Genomic DNA, 23,713 nt, shown 5'->3' with positions numbered 1-23,713 from the left:
GATAAGACAGTTGAATTCCATGTGTATTTAATGTGTGCTGCTCTTGCAGGTGAGTCGTCTGCTGATGCTAGGCGGGGCCAATGTGAACTACAGGACAGAGGTGCTGAACAACGGCCCGGTGCTGTGTGTCCAGTCCCACCTGGGCCACCAGGAGATGGCCGGCCTGCTGCTGGAGTTCGGGGCTACCTTGGACGTGGTGTCCGAGAACGGCATGAGCCCTCTCTGCTTCGCCTCAGCTGCCGGACACCTGGGTTTAGTCAGCCTGCTCTGCAAGAGAGGAGCCAAGGTTGGTGGTACTGCCCCTAGACAACTACAGGATCAGGGCTAATCATCCCAGCTTTTCCCTTAACACTAGAACCACTGGGCCTCGATGGACCCCCCCCCCCCCCTTCAAGCTAATGAGCAGTCATTTTGACGGTGTATTTAATATATTTCATATATGCTATCGCAAAAATAATCATTTGGTGATGTTAATGAAGGCCTTGGGTAACATTATAATACCTTTTTTTTAATATATATATAACACAATAGCATTTTCATTAGTTTATGTTACTGTAGGCTATATGTAAATACTAAAAAACGCCAAAATTCAAGTGTTCAATCATTTTTATTTGTGGAATGCCTTTGTTACAATTATGAAACAGAATGCATATGTTCTGGAACACGGTAACATCTTATTTTTATAACAACAAAATAAAAATTCCGTTTGCCAACATAAAGTTCCACAAGCCCCATCACCACATTATCTGACACTTGTTCTTAACTGACTTGCCTTGTTAAATAAAGGTTCAATTTAAAACAATTTAAATAATAAAATATGTCACTGTATTACAGCATATAAAACATGTTCAGATGAACCCTGTTGTTGTTTTGATGCAGGTTGACCATGTGGATAAGAGCGGTCAGTGTGCTCTGGTCCATGCTGCTCTGAGGGGCCACCCTGGCATCATCCAGTACCTCTTGGAGCTGGAGTGGACCCCCGAGGGCCAGCAGCAGAACTGCAGTCTGAAGAACAAGGCCCTCCAGCAGGCTCTGATCGCTGCCTCCAGCATGGGACACACACAGGTCAGTCAAAAGACACTGGTTGAATCCCAAATGGCACACGTTGCAACCACCCAGTTTACTGCACAGGGTTTGTACAGTCATGAAAATCTTAGAAAAGTCATGGAATTAGAAAATAGTTTTCCAGGCCTGGAAAAGTATGGTTGTGCCGATCTCATCATACTCGTATTAGTAATCGTATCTGTTTTATCTCGTGATCGGAAAACCCGGAAGTGTGCTTTAAATGTTGTAAAGCTAATTCCTCAAGTGCGAATTACTGCGCTATCACTTGGACTGCATCACATAGCGCATCGTTATGTTTCTTCACCCATTCACACACATTGTTAAATGACCCCGACAGGTGAAAATGCACATGATTTACTTACTTAGTCCTTTTCGATTATCAACGAAATAGGCTAATAAATATCCTAATGCATGGCTACTACTGCCTGCATTTATTCCAGACACAGATTTAGATGAAGATAGGCTAATTCGCTTTACCAATATATGTTTTCACTTTCGAAAAGAGCAAATCTTTTATCTCCCGACACTTATGCCACAACATTTCTCCAATAAAAATAAACTATGTACATTTGTCATTTTATTTTCTAATGATCTGTCGCTCAGTAAACATTCCTGGGCGAGAATGAATAATAATAGCAAGCAAGCATGGGCTTGAGTCACTACATAACGACAGACATCGTCAGCAATGGAATAATTATACGGACAGACCAAGTAGGCCTACTAAACAACACCAAGTAGACAGACAGAAACAACCATATGTCCTTAGCAAACAATGATGACTAGCTACAGATTCTGATTCATACAGGATGCTTGGAGAAGTGGAGACTTGTGCCCTGAGACGAGTGACTATGAGTGAGTGAAACAGCCTGTCTGGGAAAATGAGAGCAGAGAGAGTGACTTGGTCTAATCCAATCGTTGCAGCAGGCTCAACCGATAACCCGCCCATTTCTTTACAGACAGAAGAACTAGCCAATAGTTGTTCAGAGCACACAGCGCATCACACTGTTTGAGTGAAAGAGAGATGTGCGCTGGCAGCAGAAAATGACTTTTTTTCCGATCACGGATAATAATAAAAAAATACTTGTGTCATAATCTTATTCGGAAAATTCTCCATATCCGTTACGATACTCTTTTTGCACAAGTACTCGGCGCACCCCTATGGAAAAGTTTTGTAAAATATTAAAAACCGAAACGTTTTGGAAAAGTCATGGAAATTAGTTTCATAATTTTGGCTCATGTAAATAATTTAGGCATAGTTTTTAAATATTCTATCAATTGCATAAAAATCTACATATCAGTGTGTGTGTGTGTGTGTGTGTGTGTGTTTATACTTGCGTATGTGTCCTAAAAACTTGCCACCGGCAAATGGCCGACGTGCAGTTGATGAACGGGACGGGTGCTACACACTTTGGTTGTAAAACGATGGCTCATTCACTGAATATTAGGAGTTGAGGAATACATCTGACACCTTTGGAAAGTTGGCATTCCCCTCTAATCAACATTAGCCATGTTATTCTGACAATGTTAAAGAAATATTTATAGAATAACCTAATTGACAAACAACTCCCACAGCCACATTTGTGACCAACCGGCACAAATCGGTCTTATGTAGCAAAATTTGAAATGGTGTTTTTTACATTGGATAAAAAGTAGAGACTCAGAGCTACACAAATATCATACACTGCATTTTTGAGGAACAATGGGAAAGTAATTCTGCTTTGAAAGTTGATAAACTTGTAAATTCACTTTTTAGAAAATGTTCTTTGGTACCTAGTGAAGAGCTCTTCTTTGGTGGTGTCTCTACAGTATGTATACATGAAAAAGCAAGCATACATTTTATGCCTGCTTTTTTCATGTATACAGTGGGGCAAAAAAGTATTTAGTCAGCCACCAATTGTGCAAGTTCTCCCACTTAAAAAGATGAGAGAGACCTGTAATTTTCATCATAGGTACACTTCAACTATGACAGACAAAATGAGGGGAAAAAATCCAGAAAATCACATTGTAGGATTTTTTATGAATTTATTTGCAAATTATGGTGGAAAATAAGTATTTGGTCAATAACAAAAGTTTATCTCAATACTTTGTTATATACCCTTTGTTGGCAATGACAGAGGTCAAATGTTTTCTGTAAGTCTTCACAAGGTTTTCACACACTGTTGCTGGTATTTTGGCCCATTCCTCCATGCAGATCTCCTCTAGAGCAGTGATGTTTTGGGGCTGTTGCTGGGCAACACGGACTTTCAGCTCCCTCCAAAGATTTTCTATGGGGTTGAGATCTGGAGACTGGCTAGGCCACTCCAGGACCTTGAAATGCTTCTTACGAAGCCACTCCTTCGTTGCCCGGGCGGTGTGTTTGGGATCATTGTCATGCTGAAAGACCCAGCCACGTTTCATCTTCAATGCCCTTGCTGATGGAAGGAGGTTTTCACTCAAAATCTCACGATCTTTCCTTTACACGGATCAGTCGTCCTGGTCCCTTTGCATAAAAACAGCCCCAAAGCATGATGTTTCCACCCCCATGCTTCACAGTAGGTATGGTGTTCTTTGGATGCAACTCAGCATTCTTTGTCCTCCAAACACGACGAGTTGAGTTTTTACCAAAAAGTTATATTTTGGTTTCATCTGACCATATGACATTCTCCCAATCTTCTTCTGGATCATCCAAATGCACTCTAGCAAACTTCAGACGGGCCTGAACATGTACTGGCTTAAGCAGGGGGACACGTCTGGCACTGCAGGATTTGAGTCCCTGGCGGCGTAGTGTGTTACTGATGGTAGGCTTTGTTACTTTGGTCCCAGCTCTCTGCAGGTCATTCAGTAGGTCCCCCCGTGTGGTTCTGGGATTTTTGCTCACCGTTCTTGTGATCATTTTGACCCCACGGGGTGAGATCTTGCGTGGAGCCCTAGATCGAGGGAAATTATCAGTGGTCTTGTATGTCTTCCATTTCCTAATAATTGCTCCCACAGTTGATTTCTTCAAACCAAGCTGCTTACCTATTGCAGATTCAGTCTTCCCAGCCTGGTGCAGGTCTACAATGTTGTTTCTGGTGTCCTTTGACAGCTCTTTGGTCTTGGCCATAGTGGAGTTTGGAGTGTGACTGTTTGAGGTTGTGGACAGGTGTCTTTTATACTGATAACAAGTTCAAACAGGTGCCATTAATACAGGTAAAGAGTGGAGGACAGAGGAGCCTCTTAAAGAAGAAGTTACAGGTCTGTGAGAGCCAGAAATCTTGCTTGTTTGTAGGTGACCAAATACTCATTTTCCACCATCATTTGCAAATAAATTCATTAAAAATCCTACAATGTGATTTTCTGGATTTTTTTTTCTCATTTTGTCTGTCATAGTTGAAGTGTACCTATGATGAAAATTACAGGCCTCTCATCTTTTTAAGTGGGAGAACTTGCACAATTGGTGGCTGACACCACCAAATGAATGGTCATGGAAATGTGAAATGTGGTTAAAAGTCAGGGAAAAGTCATGAAAAGTAATGTGTCAAAAAGTGTATGAACCCTGACTGCATGTACTGTACACCCACACTATCCACACGGGTCAGTCCTGTACTGTACACAGGAGAGTTCTCCTACACAGTCCCTCACCTTTACAACTTCACAACACAACCTCACCTCTGTGCTTTGGAAACAAAGATGATTCCACTGAAAACTTCAGCTGCGCGTTCTTCTTGTTTTCATTTACGAAATAGGCTGTAGGTCGACCATGCGTACAGTATTGATCCCATAGTATGTCTGCATAATAATGGCTGAAACGGAGCGAATGGAATGGCTTCAAACCATGTGTTTGATGTATTTGATACCATTCCACCAATTCTGCTCCAGTCATTACCATGAGCCCGAGCCCGTCCTCCCCAATTAAGGTGCCACCAACCTCCTGTGGTTTGCAGTTAGCTCCCCAGGAGAGGAGCATAGTGGGCTGTGGGTTAGGGATGGGCCTTTGAAATGATTTCACTATTCAAATGATATCATGCTATTTTTTCAGGTATCCGGAGAGTCGAATGCATGTGTTTTAAATAAAAAATTTTGGGGGGGAACTTCAATGGAGACTTGCTCGCGCATGTTTTAGCAGAATGGGGGGAGAGGGGCAAGAGATAAGCAGGGGCCGGTGTGTGACAGTACGTGTTTGGCAAGGAGAGAGAGAACGTAGCCAAATCATCTCGCGCTAGTTAGACAAGCTTGTTGCTGCCATAGGTTGGTTATTTATCATACGATCTGGTAGTGCCTGTCTTGACTGCATTAAATCGCTGTAAAGAAGCTAGCTAGCTACAGTAGCCAGCGGAGTTAGCCAACTAACTAGCTAAAATAGCAAGGCTAATTGACTATATTTTATTGCGCTCCCCGTACTTGTCTACAACGACTCCATTAATATGAAACAACAGCCTACCTGTTGGTTGATCATTGTAGCCTACTACTCCTCATTTAGCCAACTTAATGGCATCATTTTATTCCATTTTGCATTGATTAAAAATCTCCCACTTCACTTGCTACACAGCCGCTTTGATTGACCGACAATAACAACAAGCTACAATAACAACAAGTTATACTTGTGAAACGTGTATAGGCTACCGGTGCGTCTTTTATATGGGGCACACTCATAAAATCTGTGATTAAACGGTTGTTTTATTAAAAAGTTGAATGTTATGGTCTGTCCTTGTAGGCTATGTAGCAATGTCACATAAATAATTTAATAAACATTTTGACAGAGCCAAAATAGGCCTATTTTGTTTGCAAAAATGTATACTATCCCAAGTAATCGAAAACTAACGTCTGTTTGAATATTCTAAATACCGTGTCAATCCCTACTGTGGGTTGATTGATGCCAGCTCCTCATTAAAAGGGCTGTGATACTGTTAGCCCTATACACAAGGGCTGTGGGTCGACAGTATTATAGAATGGGCCAGAATGAGCTATCGACCTCCACCTCCACGGAGGGCCCAGTGAGAGAGGAGTGTAAAGGAGAGCACAGACAAAGGGGCTAACTAGCACTACCGACATATTAATACCATTGGGCCTGTACTACACAGCACGGAGAATCTCTACTATAGAGGCTATAGAGACACTAGTACATGCATCAGCACTCTAGTCCAGTGATTAATTTAACATGCGCCAGAGAAGCATCATTTGCTGGGGCTGCTTTTTAATCAACCCGCAGAAGTTGTTTCGTCGCTCCGGTATTTCTGCGATGTAACCAGCACGACATAGAACTAACTCATAGCTTTTATATTTGATGCTTGGATTCTGTGTCATTAATCAAAGTTTCTCGTTCGGCAGGTTGTGAGAGGCTTGTTGGCGTTGAATAACGAGCACGCTGTGCAAATTGATGGCCAAGACACACTGTGGGGAGAAACCGGTACGTTTTCTCTCGATTTTTCTTATTTTCTTTTTCATTTTTTTTCTAGATTTTTTTCCAATATGTTGTTTTCTTTGTGTTAACACTTGTTGTAATATCAGTGTTTCTACAGTGGTTTTACTGCTGAAATTGTATACGCTTGTCCAATGTTCTGTATTTTATCTCCTTCCAGTAACATAACACTTTCTTTTTGCATGATGTAGTTGTTCACATTTAGCCAAATATCTGTTAATTTTTATTTTTACTGCCTGTCTAATTTTCCCTGTCCTCTTCCCTTAAAGGGACAATCTGTAGTTGCTACATCCATTTTTGGACTTGTAAATTCATGATATGTACTCATTGATTCTTAACTTGTTAATGCCTCAGAAGCTTAGTGCAACTGTCGTACCCCATCAGAACCCAAAATATAAGCTTGTTTTGTTAAGTTCATGTTTTAAGTATCCCTATATTTCTGTTATTATGGTGCTACTGTATCACTCTGATATTGTTATACCTGCGCGGTAGTCTCACTGTTGATGGACCTGGCATGAGTACAATGGCAACCATAAACTGGAACCTAGTCATTGTGTCACTTTGAGTTAACATTGGTAGCAGAGGATGGCTAATAACTACAATGTGCCACCTCGCTTCGATGAGAAGAGGTCGTATGAAAGTTGGAAAAATGTACTTGGAATCTGGACACGGGTTACTAATCTGGATGAGAAAAAGCATGCACTTGCGGTGGTATTATCACTCGAGGGAAGAGCGAGAGATACAGCACTGGAAATATCCATTGAGGATTTGAACAAGGATGACGGTATGGGAACTTTGATCAGAGCACTGGATTCTGTGTGTCTTAAAGAAGAGAAAGACCGTGCCTACGAGGCATATTCAAACTTTGACAGTTTTACTATAGACATTTCGGTTGCAATGACGGACTACATAATTGATTTCGAACAGAGGTGCAATAGGATGTGAAAGTACGACATGGTTCTCTCGGATGCAGTGTTAGCTTTCAAGTTTATTTATTTTTGTTTAACCTTTATTTAACTAGGCAAGTCAGTTAAGAACAAATTTTTATTTACAATGACAGCCTACCCCAGCCAAACTCGGATGATGCTGGGCCAATTGTGCGCCGCCCTATGGGACTCCCAAATCAAATTAAACTTTATTTGTCACATGCGCCGAATACAAGTGTAGACCTTACCATGAAATGCTTTCTTACAAGCCCTTAACCAACAGTGCAGTTCAAGAAGAGTTAAGAAAATATTCACCAAATAGACTAAAGTAAAAAATAAGAATAAAAAGTAACACAATAAGAATAACAACGCCATATACAAGGGGTACCGGTACCGAGTCAGTGTGCGGGGGTACATGTTAGGGGTGAAGTGACTATGCATAGATAATAAACACTGAGTAGCAGCAGTGTACAAAACCGGGGGGTGGGGGGTCAATGTAAATAGTGCGGTGGCGAATTTATTAATTGTTCAGCAGTCTCATTGCTTGGAGGTATAAGCTGTTGAGGAGCCTTTTGGTCCTAGACTTGGTGCTCCGGTACCACTTGCCGTGCGATAGCAGAGAAAACAGTCTATAACTTGAGTGACTGGAGTCTATTATATAGGTCCTGGATGGCAGGAAGTTTGGCTGCAGTGATGTACTGGGCCGTACGCACTACCCTCTGTAGCGCCTTACGGTCAGATGCAGAGCAGTTTCCATACCAGGTGGTGATGATGAATGTGATGATGGCGCCGGTGGGTAGGGCTGCCGTCTTACCGGCCCTCAACCAATTGTGCTATTTTGTTTGTTTTTTCACGTTGTTCGTAACTTGTTTTGTACATAATGTTGCTGCTACCGTCTCCTATGACCGAAAAGAGCTTCTAAACATCAGAACTGGGATTGATCACCTCAAACTGGATGAAGAGTTTTTCTTTAATAAGTCGGACGCCAGGGATATGCTGTTGACAACCGACCAAGCCCCGATCCCCGTGATTCTCTGGAGAAAGAAACAGAGTTTCCGAGGCAAAAGGTGCCTTGTGAGGACCAGGTCGACAACTGGCTAATCTGCCCTTGCCCTCTGTTCTGCTATCTAACATTCAATCGCTAGAAAATAAATGGGACGAACTGAAAGCATGTATATCCTACAAACTAATATTTTATGCTTCACCGAGTCGTGGATGAACATCGACATTAAGAACACGGAGCTGGCGGGTTATACACTCTATCGACAAGACAGAACAGCAGCCTCTGGTAAGACATGGGGCATGGGCTTATGCATTTATGTAAACAACAGTTGGTGCACGATATCTAAGGAAGTCTCAAAGTTTTGCTTGCCTGAGGTGGAGTATCTTATTTTATTTTTATTTTTATTTATTTTTCACCTTTATTTAACCAGGTAGGCTAGTTGAGAACAAGTTCTCATTTGCAACTGCGACCTGGCCAAGATAAAGCATAGCAGTGTGAACAGACAACACAGAGTTACACATGGAGTAAACAATAAACAAGTCAATAACATGGTAGAAAAAAAGAGAATCTATATACAATGTGTGCAAAAGGCATGAGGTAGGCAATAAATCGAATAATTACAATTTAGTAGATTAACACTGGAGTGATAAATCATCAGATGATCATGTGCAAGAAGAGATACTGGTGTGCAAAAGAGCAGAAAAGTAAATAAATAAAAGCAGTATGGGGGGTGAGGTAGGTAAATTGGGTGGGTAGTTTACAGATGGACTATGTACAGCTGCAGCGATCGGTTAGCTGCTCGGATAGCAGATTTTTAAAGTTGTTGAGGGAGATAAAAGTCTCCAACTTCAGAGATTTTTGCAATTCGTTCCAGTCGCAGGCAGCAGAGAACTGGAAGGAAAGGCGTCCAAATGAGGTTTTAGCTTTAGGGATGATCAGTGAGATACACCTGCTGGAGCGCGTGCTGCGGGTAGGTGTAGCCATCGTGACCAGTGAACTGAGATAAGGCGGCACTTTACCTAGCATAGCCTTGTAGATGACCTGGAGCCAGTGGGTCTGACGACGAACATGTAGCGAGGGCCAGCCGACTAGGGCATACAGGTCGCAGTGGTGGGTCGTATAAGGTGCTTTAGTAACAAAACGAATGGCACTGTGATAAACTGCATCCAGTTTGCTGAGTAGAGTGTTGGAAGCTATTTTGTAGATGACATCGCCGAAGTCGAGGATCGGTAGGATAGTCAGTTTTACTAGGGTAAGTTTGGCGGCGTGAGTGAAGGAGGCTTTGTTGCGGAATAGAAAGCCGATTCTTGATTTGATTTTGGATTGGAGATGTTTGATATGAGTCTGGAAGGAGAGTTTGCAGTCTAGCCAGACACCTAGGTACTTATAGATGTCCACATATTCTAGGTCGGAACCGTCCAGGGTGGTGATGCTAGTCGGGCGTGCGGGTGCAGGCAGCGAACGGTTGAAAAGCATGCATTTGGTTTTACTAGCGTTTAAGAGCAGTTGGAGGCCACGGAAGGAGTGTTGTATGGCATTGAAGCTCTTTTGGAGGTTAGATAGCACAGTGTCCAAGGAAGGGCCGGAAGTATATAGAATGGTGTCGTCTGCGTAGAGGTGGATCAGGGAATCGCCCGCAGCAAGAGCAACATCATTGATGTATACAGAGAAAAGAGTCGGCCCGAGAATTGAACCCTGTGGTACCCCCATAGAGACTGCCAGAGGACCGGACAACATGCCCTCCGATTTGACACACTGAACTCTGTCTGCAAAGTAGTTGGTGAACCAGGCAAGGCAGTCATTAGAAAAACCGAGGCTACTGAGTCTGCCGATAAGAATATGGTGATTGACAGAGTCGAAAGCCTTGGCCAGGTCGATGAAGACGGCTGCACAGTAATGTCTTTTATCGATGGCGGTTATGATATCGTTTAGTACCTTGAGCGTGGCTGAGGTGCACCCGTGACCGGCTCGGAAACCGGATTGCACAGCGGAGAAGGTACGGTGGGATTCGAGATAGTCAGTGATCTGTTTGTTGACTTGGCTTTCGAAGACCTTAGATAGGCAGGGCAGGATGGATATAGGTCTGTAACAGTTTGGGTCCAGGGTGTCTCCCCCTTTGAAGAGGGGGATGACCGCGGCAGCTTTCCAATCCTTGGGGATCTCAGATGATACGAAGGAGAGGTTGAACAGGCTGGTAATAGGGGGTGCGACAATGGCGGCGGACAGTTTCAGAAATAGGGGGTCCAGATTGTCAAGCCCAGCTGATTTGTATGGGTCCAGGTTTTCCAGCTCTTTCAGAACATCTGCTATCTGGATTTGGGTAAAGGAGAAGCTGGGGAGGCTTGGGCGAGTAGCAGCGGGGGGGGCGGGGCTGTTGGCCAAGGTTGGAGTCGCCAGGAGGAAGGCATGGCCAGCCATTGAGAAATGCTTGTTGAAGTCTTCGATTATCACGGATTTATCGGTGGTGACCGTGTTACCTAGCCTCAGTGCAGTGGGCAGCTGGGAGGAGGTGCTCTTGTTCTCCATGGACTTTACAGTATCCCAGAACTTTTTGGAGTTAGAGCTACAGGATGCGAATTTCTGCTTGAAAAAGATGGCCTTTGCTTTCCTGACTGACTGCGTGTATTGGTTCCTGACTTCCCTGAACAGTTGCATATCGCGGGGGCTCTTCGATGCTATTGCAGTTCGCCACAGGATGTTTTTGTGCTGGTCGAGGGCAGTCAGGTCTGGAGTGAACCAAGGGCTATATCTGTTCTTGGTTCTGCATTTTTTGAACGGAGCATGCTTGTCTAATATGGTGAGGAAGTAACATTTAAAGAATGACCAGGCATCCTCAACTGACGGGATGAGGTCAATATCCTTCCAGGGTACCCGGGCCAGGTCGATTAGAAAGGCCTGCTCGCAGAAGTGTTTTAGGGTTTGACAGTGATGAGGGGTGGTCGTTTGACCGCGGACCCGTGGCGGATACAGGCAATGAGGCAGTGATCGCTGAGATCTTGATTGAAGACAGCAGAGGTGTATTTGGAGGGCAGGTTGGTCAGGATAATGTCTATTAGGGTGCCCATGTTTACGGATTTAGGGTTGTACCTGGTGGGTTCCTTGATGATTTGTGTGAGATTGAGGGCATCAAGCTTGGATTGTAGGACTGCCGGGGTGTTAAGCATATCCCAGTTTAGGTCACCTAACAGAACAAACTCTGAAGCTAGATGGGGAGCGATCAATTCACAGATGGTGTCCAGGGCACAGCTGGGAGCTGAGGGGGGTCGGTAGCAGGCGGCAACAGTGAGAGACTTATTTCTGGAGAGATTAATTTTTAAAATTAGAAATTATGATAAGCTGAAGACCTCACTATTTTCCCGGAGAGTTTAATCAGTTTTTTCCGTAGCTGTCTATATACCACCACAGAGCGAGGTAGGAACTAAAACCGCACTAAATGAGCTGTATTCCGCCATAAGCCAACAAGAAAACGCTCATCCAGAGGCGGCGTTCCTAGTGGCCGGTTACTTTAATGCAGGGAAACTCAAATAAGTTTTATTGAATTTCTATCAACATGTGAAATGTGCAACCTGAGGTTAAAAGAAATTCTAGACCACCTCTACTCCACCCCCAGTACAAAGCTCTCCCTCGCCCTCCATTTGGCAAATCTGACCATAACTCTATCCTCCTGATTCCTGCTTACAAGCAAAAATTAAAGCAGGAAGCACCAGTGACTCGGTCTTTAAAAAAGTGGTCAGATGAAGCAGATGCTAAACTACAAAACTGTTTTGCTAGCACAGACTGGAATATGTTCCTGGATTCTTCCGATGGCATTGAGGAGTACACCACATCAGTCACTGGCTTCATCATTAAGTGCATACCCCAACCAGAAGCCATGGATTACAGGCAACATTCACACTGAGCTAAAGGGTAGAGCTGCCACTTTCAAGGAGCGGGACTCTAACCCGGAAGCTTATAAGAAATCCCGCTATGCCCTCCGAAGAACCATCAAACAGGCAACGCGTTAATACAGGACTAAGATCAAATCGTACTACACCGGCTCTGACGCTTGTCGGATGTGGCAGGGCTTGCAAACTATTACAGACTACAAAGGGAAGCACAGCCGAGAGCTGCCCAGTGACACGAGCCTACCAGACGAGCTAAATTACTTCTATGCTCGCTTCGAGGCAAGTAACACTGAAACATGCATGAGAGCATCAACTGTTCCGGATGACTGTGTGATCACCCTCTCCGCAGCCGATGTGAGTAAGACCTTTAAACAGATCAACATTAACAAGGCCGCAGGGCCAGACAAATTACCAGGATGTGTACTCCGAGCATGCGCTGACCAACTGGCAAGTGTCTTCACTGACATTTTCAACCTCTCCCTGTCTGAGTCTGTAATACCAACATGTTTCAAGCAGACCACCATAGTCCCTGTGCCCAAGAACACTAAGGTAACCTGCCTAAATGACTACCAACCCGTAGCACTCACGTCTGTAGCCATGAAATGCTTTGAAAGGCTGGTCATGGCTCACATCAACACCATTATCCCAGAAACCCTAGACCCACTCTAATTTGTATATCGCACCAACAGATCCACAGATGATGCAATCTCTATTGCACTCCACACTGCCCTTTCCCACCTGGACAAAAGGAACACCTATGTGAGAATGCTATTCATTGACTACAGCTCAGCGTTCAACACCATAGTGCCCTCAAAACTCATCACTAAGCTAAGGACCCTGGGACTTAACAGCTCCCTCTGTAACTGGATCCTAGACTTCCTGACGGGCCGCCCCCAGGTGGTAAGGGTAGGTAACAACACATCCGCCATGCTGATCCTCAACACGGGGGCCCCTCAGGGGTGCGTGCTCAGTCCCCTCCTGTACTCCCTGTTCACTCAGGACTGCACGGCCAGGCACAACTCCAACACCATCATCAAGTTTGCTGATGACACAACAGTTCTAGGCCTGATCACCGACAACGATGAGACAGTCTATAGGGAGGAGGTCAGAGACCTGACCATGTGGTGCGAGGACAACAACCTCTCACTCAAAGTGATCAAGACAAAGGAGATGATTGTGGACTACAGGAAAAAGAGGACCGAGCACACCCCCATTCTCATCGACGGGGGTGTAGTGGAGCAGGTTCCTTGGCGTCCACATCAACAACAAACTAACATGGTCCAAGCACACCAAGACAGTCGTGAAGAGGGCACAACCAAACCTATTCCCCCTCAGGAGACTGAAAGAATTTGGTATGCGTACTCAGATCCTCAAAAGATTTTACAGCTGCACCATCGAGAGCATCTTGACTGGTTGCATCGCTGCCTGGTATGGCAACTGCTGGGCCTCTGACCGCAAGGCATCACAGAGGGTAGTGCGTACAGCCCAGTACATCACCGGGGCCAAGCTTCCTACCATCCAGGACCTCTATACCAGGCGGTGTCAGAGGAAGGCCCTAAAAATCGTCATAGACTCCAGCCACCCTAGTCATAAACTGTTCTCTCTGCTACCGCACGGCAAGCGGTACCGGAGCGTCAACTCGAGGTACAAGAAACTTTTAAACAGCTTCTAGTCCGAAACCACAAGACTCCTGAACAGCTAATCAAATGGCTATCCAGACTATATGCACCTCCCCCCACGCTCCTACTACTCTCTGTTATTATCTATGCATAGCCACTTTAACAACCCTACCTGCATGTACATAATTATCTCAATTACCTCGACACCAGTGCCCCCACACATTAACACATTGACTCTGTACCGGTACCCCCTGTATATAGCCCCGCTATTGTTATTTATGGCTGCTCTTTAATTATTATTTTTTTTATTTGATTTTTTTAGGTATTTTCTTAACTGCATCGTTGGTTAAGGGCTTGTAAGTAAGCATTTCACTGTAAGGTCTACAACTACACCTGTTGTATTCGGCACATGTGACAAATAAAATGTGATTTGATGCAACCGGTCAGGATGCTCTCGATTGTGCAGCTGTAGAACCTTTTGAGGATCTGGGGACCCATGCCAAATCTTTTCAGTCTCCTGAGGGCGAAAAGGTTTTGTCGTGCCCTCTTCACGGCCGGATGTGATACAGCCTGGAATCTAACCAGGGTCTGTAGTAACGCCTCTAGCACTTAGATGCAGTGCCTTAGACCGCTGCGCCACTCGGGAGACCAAGTTGCTAGATACTGCCTGTCTGGATGGTAGGGAGAAACCGTTGGCTATGACTGCTTGTAATGTGCTGACTTTTGCATCAATGAAATCGGCACTAAAAGTAAATTTAATACTGAATTGTGGCGCCAATAACAGATGGAATGCAAGTGAGTGACGCAGCATATTACACTGAGCAGCAGAGAAAAGGCGCCACAAGTCACATTCTCAAGATAACCAGACAAGGGTGCCATTGCCCGGCATAAATCCACTGGACAGGTATGAAGGAGATCAAAATGTGCAATCTGTCACAGCACTTACCATTAGTTTATAGACTGTCCTCATAAAAATCAACAAGTAACAGAGGAAAATGTAAACATAGAGATAGAGCAGTGTAACATTACACTGATTGACACACCAAGCAACAGAGCTTTCAAATTTGGAAATGGGAGAATCTTCCAATCGACCAAGAGGCAAGATACCAGCAAAAATTGGTCAGACTACGTGTCACATTGAAACAGAGGTGGTCCCTGCAGATATCCCCTTACTAGTAAGCAAAGCTTCCCTCAAGAAGGCAGGGGCTGTACTAGACATAAAAAATGACAACTGTGTTTACTGTGTAAACATTTTAGACAAAGACATCACACAGAGTACATGTAAAAATGAGATTATGACAGACACAGAGCACATGGAGTTTCTTACAGTCACAGAGAACATGAACACAGAGGAAAAACACAAAGTAGTGTTAAAACTTCACAAACAGTTTGGACATGCTACAGTTGACAGACTTCAGAAATTACTCAGCAGTTCTGGAAATAATGATAATGAGAGTTATCAGTTGTGAGACATGCCAGAAATACAGCAAACCTAAGCCCAGACCAGCTGTTGACTTGCCACTGGCTTCCAAGTACAATGAAACAGTGGCTGTAGATCAACATGAGTTAGGACCTTCACGTTATTGACCACTTCACACGCTTCAGTGCTGGAAGCATTGTGAATACAAAGAAACCCAGTCAAATCGTCAAGCACTTCATTCATTCCTGGATAAATGTGCATGGCCTGCTCCAGAAATTGTACAGTGACAATGGAGGAGAATTCAATAATAATGAAATAAGAGAAATGGCTGAGAAATTCAACATGGAAGTAAAGACAACTGCTGCATACAGTCCATGGAGCAATGGACTTCTGGAGAGACATAATCAAACACTCACAGAGATTATGCTAAAAGTAAAGCAAGACAATGGATGTGACTGGAAAACAGCCCTAGATTGGGCTTTGATGGCAAAAAATGAAATGCACAATGTTCATGGCTACAGCCCATACCAACTAGTGTTCGGGCAGAACTCTAATCTTCCTCTGTACCAGTGGTGGAAAAAATAACCAATTGTCATACTTGAGTAAAAGTAAATATACCTTAAAATAAAATGACTCAAGTAAAAGTGAAAGTCACCCATTAAAATACTACTTGAGTAAAAGTCTAAAAGTATTTGGTTTTAAATGTACTTAAGTAAATGTAATCACTAAAATATACTAACATTCCTTATATTAAGCAAACCAGACGGCACAATTTTCTTGTTTTTTTTATTGGCGGATAGCCAGGGGCACATTTCAACACTCAGACAAAATTTACAAACAAAGCATTTGTGTTTAGTGAGTCTGCCAGATCAGAGGCAATAGGGATGACCAGGGATGTTCAATGTCCTGTCCTGCTAAGCATTCAAAATGTAACTAGTACTTTTGGGTGTCAGGGAAAATGTAAGGATTAAAAAGTACATTCTTTTATTTAGGAATGTAGTGGAGTAAAAGTAAAAGTTAGCAAAAATATAAATAGTAAAGTACAGATACCCCAAAAAACTACTTAAGTAGTACTTTAAAGTATGTTTACTTAAGTACTTTACACCCTTGCTCTGTACTGGTTGATAAGCCACCAGCACTAGAAGGGACCAGTGTGAGTGCATGGGTGGGACAGCACCTTTCAGCAGTACAAGCAGTGAGAAAAGCATTCACTGAAGCAGGTTGTTGAGAGAGAATTCACAGGGCTCTGCATAAACAATTTCAATCTACCGACGAGTGTACTACAAACGAGTTGACTGTCAAGAGTGGAAAGCACCTCGAGTAGTCATTGGCCAAGATGGTGTGGTGATATTTGTGAGGCACGGAGGCACCATTGTCAGGGTGCATCAGTCAAGATTGCGGAAAGTAAATGATCAACAAGATGGAGGGGCTGTTGCTGAGAATCGGCCTCCTAATGAAAATGACAAAAAGGACACAATAACAGACAATAACCTACCAGATGTTGCATCCAATGATATGGACACTGAAACTGACACAGGAAATGGAGCAGAGACCTTCAACCATGACACAGGTAATACTGTTGAGCGTTCAAATGAGGAAAACTTTCAACAACAGCCACGTGTTAAGAAAACATGGTTGTTCCATTCTGAAAACTGGATAAACTGTTAAATACAGTTGAAGACGGAAGTTTACATACACTTAGGTTGGAGTCATTAAAACTCGTTTTTCAACCACTCCACAAATTTCTTGTTAACAAATTATAGTTTTGGCAAGTCTGTTACGTTATCTACTGTGTGCATGACACAAGTCATTTTTCCAACAATTGTTTACAGACATATTATTTCACTTAATCACAATTCCAGTGGGTCAGACGTTTACATACACTAAGTTGACTGTGCCTTTAAACAGCTTGGAAAGTTCCAGAAAATTATATCATGGCTTTAGAAGCTTCTGATAGGCTAATTGACATCATTTGAGTCAATTTGAGGTGTACCTGTGGATGTATTTCAAGGCCTACCTTCAAATCAGTGCCTCTTTGCTTGACATCATGGGAAAATCAAAAGAAATCAGCCAAGACCTCAGAAAAACAATTGTAGACCTCCACAAGTCTGGTTCATCCTTGGGAGCAATTTCCAAACGCCTGAAGGTACCACGTTCATCTGTACAAACAATAGAACGCAAGTATAAACATCATGGGTCCACGCAGCCGTCATACCGCTCAGGAAGGAGACGCGTTCTGTCTCCTAGAGATGAACGTACTTTGGTGTGAAAGGTGCAAATCAATCCCAGAACAACAGCAAAGGACCTTGTGAAGATGCTGGAGGAAACAGGTACAAAAGTATCTATATCCACAGTAAAACGAGTCCTATATCGACATAACCTGAAAGGCCACTCAGCAAGGAAGAAGCCACTGCTCCAAAATCGCCATAAAAAACCCAGACAACGGTTTGCAACTGCACATGGGGACAAATATCATACTTTTTGGAGAAATGTCCTCTGGTCTGATGGGGGTAAAAAAGAACTGTTTGGCCATAATGACCATCGTTATGTTTGGAGGAAAAAGGGGGAGGCTTGCAAGCCGAAGAACACTATCCCAACCTTGAAGCACGGGGGTGGCAGCATCATGTTGTTGGGGTGCTTTGCTGCAGGAGGGACTGGTGCACTTCACAAAATAGATGGCATCAGGAGGGAGGAAAATTATGTGGTTATATTGAAGCAACATCTCAAGACATCAGTCAGGAAGTAAAAACTTTTTCGCAAATGGGTCTTCCAAATGGACAATGACACCCAACCATACTTCCAAAGTTGTGGCAAAATGGGCAACAAAAGGACAACAAAGTCAAGGTATTGGAGTGGCCATCACAAAGCCCTGACCTCAATCCTATAGAAAATGTGTGGGCTGAACTGAAAACGCGTGTGCGAGCAAGGAGGCCTACAAACCTGAATCAGTTACACCAGCTCTGTCAGGAGGAATGGGCCAAAATTCATTTACATTTACATTTAAGTCATTTAGCAGACGCTCTTATCCAGAGCGACTTACAAATTGGTGCATTCACCTTATGATATCCAGTGGAACAACCACTTTACAATAGTGCATCTAACTCTTTTAAGGGGGGGGGGGGGGGTTAGAAGGATTACTTTATCCTATCCTAGGTATTCCTTAAAGAGGTGGGGTTTCAGGTGTCTCCGGAAGGTGGTGATTGACTCCGCTGACCTGGCGTCGTGAGGGAGTTTGTTCCACCATTGGGGTGCCAGAGCAGCGAACAGTTTTGACTGGGCTGAGCGGGAACTGTACTTCCTCAGAGGTAGGGAGGCGAGCAGGCCAGAGGTGGATGAACGCAGTGCCCTTGTTTGGGTGTAGGGCCTGATCAGAGCCTGAAGGTACGGAGGTGCCGTTCCCCTCACAGCTCCGTAGGCAAGCACCATGGTCTTGTAACGGATGCGAGCTTCAACTGGAAGCCAGTGGAGAGAGCGGAGGAGCGGGGTGACTTCACCCAACTTATTGTGGGAAGCTTGTGGAAGGCTACCCGAAACATTTCACCCAAGTTAAGCAATTTAAAGCCAATGCTACCAAATACTAATTGAGTGTATGTTAACTTCTGACCCACTAGGAATGTGATGAAAGAAATAAAAGCTGAAATGAATCATTATCTTCTATTATTCTGACATTTCACATTCTTAAAATAAAGTGGTGATCCTAACTGACCTAAAACAGGGAATTTTTACCAGGATTAAATGTCAGGAATTGTGAAAAACTGAGTTTAAATGTATTTGGCTAAGGTGTATGTAAACCTCCGACTTCAACTGTACATGGACAAAGAAAGTGCTATTCCACACACAGCAACCGTTATTGGACGTGTAGGAAAAGCCAAAGGAAAACACCAGAACTGGTACAACTTGCAGTACTCTGAACGAGCTACACTTTCTGGTACAACAGAGTCAGCTGACCTGTCACTTGTAGATAACCTCAGAATTGAACCAATGGAAAATCGAGTAAAACAGAATGACATTCAAAATGATGATGTACTTGAAATAAAGGACGTGTCATTTGACTCAGCTAAACTAGAAGAGCTCAGTAATTGGAGGAAAAATTGAGTGTTTGAGGAAGTCAAAGACATTGACCAAAAATGTGTCTCAACAAGGTGGGTGTGTACCCTTAAATAATCCTTAGCTGGAATAGTGCCAAAACCATGTCTAGAGGCTAGAGGTTTTTTCAGGAGCTGGCTGCTAAACAACTCCCAAAAGACTCACCGACATGCACCTCGGAGTCACTCAGATTGCTGATGACAGTGATCTGCCAGAAAAAAATGGAAATTTCATTCCATAGACATCAAATCTCAATTTTTGCAGGGAACAGAGCTGTCAAGTGACATTCACGTCCGACCTCCGCCTGAAGCTAAGAGCGAAGGAACACTGTAAACTAAAAAAGTGTGTGTATGGCCTGGCAGATGCATCACTTTTCTGGTACAACAAAGTCAAGGCAACAATGCTGAGTACAGGTGGAAAAATGTCACAAGTGGATCCTGCAGTCTTCTATTGGCTTGATCAAGACTACAATGTGACTGTACTTGCCTGTCATGTTGATGACTTCATCTGGGGTGGCTCACAAACCTTTGCTACAACTGTGATTCCACACCTCAAAGCTGTTTTCCAGGTCGGCCGTGAGGAGTATGATAGTTTTTGTTATGTTGGCATCGAGTTTATTACAGTTGACGGAACAATACTGACGCAACAGGAAAGCTATGTCATTAATCTTCAACCCATCCACATGGATTCTTCAAGAGCCAAAGGAATTCCCCTCTCTGTGGAATTGAAGCTGATCAACTGAGGTCAAAGATAGGTCAAATTCTATGGGTTGCTAGGCAGAGTAGACCTGATGTAATGTTGGATGGCTGCAACTTGGCATCAAACACAAAACACGCCACTGTACACTGTACATTCATGAGGCAAACAAAGTTGTTCATAAACTGAAATCACAACATGTGACTCTAAAGTTTCAGCATGTTGGAAAAGATGACTCTCTGAATTAGTTGTCTTCAGTGATGCTTCACTAGGGAACCTTACAGATGGAGGCACACAAGGTGAACATCTAATCGTGTTAATGGGTGAAGGAGGAAGATTCTCACCTATCTGTTGGTAGTCAAAAATGATCAAAAGGGTTGTCCGGAGCACACTTGTTGGAGAAACCCTTGCTCTTGTGGATGGAATTGACGACGCCATCTTTCTGACAACTCTGTTCTCAGAGCTTACCACTGGTGAGACAAAACGGCACATTCTACCTGTAGTTTGTGTCACTGACAAGTACTCCATAGATGATGCTGTCAAGTCAACCAAGTATGTCACAGAGAAAAGACTTTGTCTTGAGATTAGCAGTATCAAGGAACTTATTCAAGCACAGAGAATCCAGCGTGTGGTCGGCCACAAAGGAACAGCTTGCTGACTGTCTGACTAAAAAGGGAGGATCCGGTCTTGTGGCAGCTTGAGTAATACAAATAAAAACTTTGTCACACAACCCATTTGTAATGGGGAACTTAAATAATACTTGGGACATTTCATTATTTTATTTGTCTTTAAAGAAAAGTGGGAGATTGTTAAGTTTATGTTTTAAGTATCCCTATATTTCTGTTATTATGGTGCTACTGTATCACTCTGATATTGTTATACCTGCGTGGTAGTCTCACTGTTGATGGACCTGGCATGAGTACAATGGCAACCATGTATTGTGAAAATACGATTTAGTAAACGTGGTTAAATTGTAACCTAGTCGTTGTGTCATTTTAAGTTTAACAGTTTAACTCTGTTTGAAAACAAAGTAAATGTAAACAAACTGTATAGTTTCAAAACATGGTTAAAACTATCATTTAGATGTCATGGACTGTCAATGAATTTGAGAGTGGTTACATTTCTCCAGCCCCATCCCTTAGATTTGTACCGAAACAGTGGCAGTGAGAACTTAGTTTCCGCTTACCGGAAAGACGCTTTAAAAGCGTCCCTGCTTTGGTCATTTGGTCCTTTATCTGGATGGAGAGCCATCAGGCCATCCTGTGGTGCTTACTGAGTGAATTTCTACTTTAGAGCAGAATTACCGCCATCACTCCCAGCAAGAGCAGTCTAAGCACTAAGTCATCAGTGCAATGCATTGTCCATTTAGGTCATGTCAAGCCATTTGCCCTCATTTTTTGTCCTGTGTTTCTACCATTATCACACACCTACTCATATGTTCTTCTTACTGGAAGTGTCGCCAGAGCTTCAGTTTCGACCTGAAACGAACCATTGATCATAAAGCTCTGTGGAGAATTATTACAGTCTTTTCGTTGGACATTATTAAAGTCCCAGTGGTAATACAGAGAAACTGTTGATATTGGGAGAGGTACAATGTACTTAGTGGCCACTTAAAAATGATATGCAAGACCTCTTTTGGAAGAGGCAGGAAAGTTGGGACCCATCTGACAAAAGCAACAGTTGAGAGAGGAAAAGCAGGAGCAGGAGAGCTATGGAGCTGCTGGCAGGGGGGGGGGGGCTGCAAGCGACATGAGTTTTTAATGACCAGTCAAAGCAATTTAAGATTGATCCTGTAAATGGTGCAGGAAGCCAAATGGAGCCGGGAACAAAAGTCTAAAAGTATGCGTCCAAAGTGGCACCCTATTTCCTACATAGCGCTCTACTTTTGACCATAGCCCTATGGGTCCTGTTCTAAAGTCGTACACTTTTTAGGGAATAGGGTGCCGTTTGGGACACACCCTAAAATCATAGGTCTGTTGTCATTTCTGTGAGTCACCAGGGTTGTCATATAAATGCTGAACAAAACAGATGTGTCTGTGGGGAACATTGTGTTTTGATATAAATCAAAGATGAGGCCCTTGGGTATGGAAGTATTAAAATTGGGATGGGTTTTAAACATTTGCCACAATAACAGTACCTCCATGCTGATAAACATTACCACTTACCAGTACCATCACTATTCGTGTTGGTACAGCGTCTCTGTGCACTGAATGAGTAAGCACATCTCTTAAGGGTATTCTTTGACTCAGTCCCAAATGTCACCCTACCCGAGTCCCAAATGGCACCCTATCCCTTTTAATATAGCACTACTTTTGACTAGGGCCCATAGGGAATAGAGTGCTATTTGGAATGTAGACTACACCAAGACAGGTTTTTAGAAATTATTATTGTTGTTTTTGTTATCATCATTGCCTCTTGTGGAAAGCTGCACACTGGAGATAAACAGAGACAGAGTGGAGATAACAGACTCCAGCATTCTCTTATCTGTGGTAGTCTGTTAAAAAATTGGAGTACAACAGCACAGACAGGGATCTGTGTGTGTCTGTCTATCAGATGTCTCTCGAACTTTTTCACAGTAGCAGAACTTTGCTTGTTTGGCCCAACATGAAAGAAACCCATTGTATATGATCATGGTGACCAACTGTTGCTTAGAAAGCCTAATAATCTAGACCAGAACTGCATTGAAATGGGACAGAAGTTCCCAACTCCTCATCATTTGGGCAGCTCATTTTTATATGTATGTTTTAGAGCACACAATCTAATGGTGAGAGAGAATGTGAACAATAGTCTCTCTGTGGCCTCAGTAGAATGTCAGCCTGGTGCAGCCTAGCAGTAACAAATGGTTCTGATGTACACTACCGGTCAAACGTTTTTCTTTATTTTTACTATGTTCTACATTGTAGAATAATAGTGAAGACATCAAAACTATGAAATAACACATGGAATCATGTAGTAACCAAAAAAGTGTTAAACAAATCAAAATATGTTTTATATTTGAGATTCTTCAAATAGCCAAACTTTGCCTTGATGACAGCTTTGCACACTCTTGGCATTCTCACAACCAACTTCACCTGGAATGCTTTTCCAACAGTCTTAAAGGAGATCCCACACATGCTGAGCACTTGTTGGCTGCTTTTCCTTCACTCTGCAGTCCAACTCATCCCAAACCATCTCAATTTGGTTATGGTCGGGGGATTGTGGATGCCAGGTCATCTGATGCAGCACTCCATCACTCTCCTTCTTGGTCAAATAGCCCTTACACAGCCTGGAGGTGTGTTGGGTCATTGTCTTGTTGAAAAACAAATGATAGTCCTACTAAGCCCAAACCAGATGGGATGGTATATCGCTGCAGAATGCTGTGGTAGCCATGCTGGTTAAGTGTGCCTTGAATTCTAAATAAATCACAGACAGTGTCACCAGCAAAGCACACTCACACCATAACACCACCTCCTCCATGCTTTACGGTGGGAAATACACATCCAGAGATCATCCGTTCACCCACACCGCGTCTCACAAAGACACAGCGGTTGGCACCAAAAATCTCTAATTTGTGCTCCAGACCAAAGGACAAATTTCCACCGGTCTAATGTTCATTGCTCGTGTTTCTTTGCCCAAGCAAGTCTCTTCTTATTATTGG

At 43.3% G+C, this 23,713-nt stretch overlaps 1 protein-coding gene across 11 annotated transcripts in view; it reads left to right on the top strand.

Annotated features, from left to right (window-relative positions):
• LOC139546930 (protein TANC1-like) overlaps nt 1–23,713 on the top strand; it is a 303,586-nt gene that overhangs the window by 261,009 nt on the left and 18,864 nt on the right. For all 11 annotated transcript variants that reach the window (XM_071355901.1, XM_071355900.1, XM_071355905.1 and 8 more), the window contains 3 exons: nt 50–286; nt 880–1,065; nt 6,352–6,430. In XM_071355901.1, the coding sequence (XP_071212002.1) occupies nt 50–286; nt 880–1,065; nt 6,352–6,430 (502 nt within the window). The remainder of the gene's footprint in view (nt 1–49; nt 287–879; nt 1,066–6,351; nt 6,431–23,713) is intronic.

Source organism: Salvelinus alpinus, chromosome 20, assembly GCF_045679555.1.
Source record: "Salvelinus alpinus chromosome 20, SLU_Salpinus.1, whole genome shotgun sequence".
NCBI lineage: Eukaryota > Metazoa > Chordata > Actinopteri > Salmoniformes > Salmonidae > Salvelinus > Salvelinus alpinus.
Note: the sequence above shows the minus strand (reverse complement) of the source record. Positions and strands in the feature narration are given on the sequence as shown.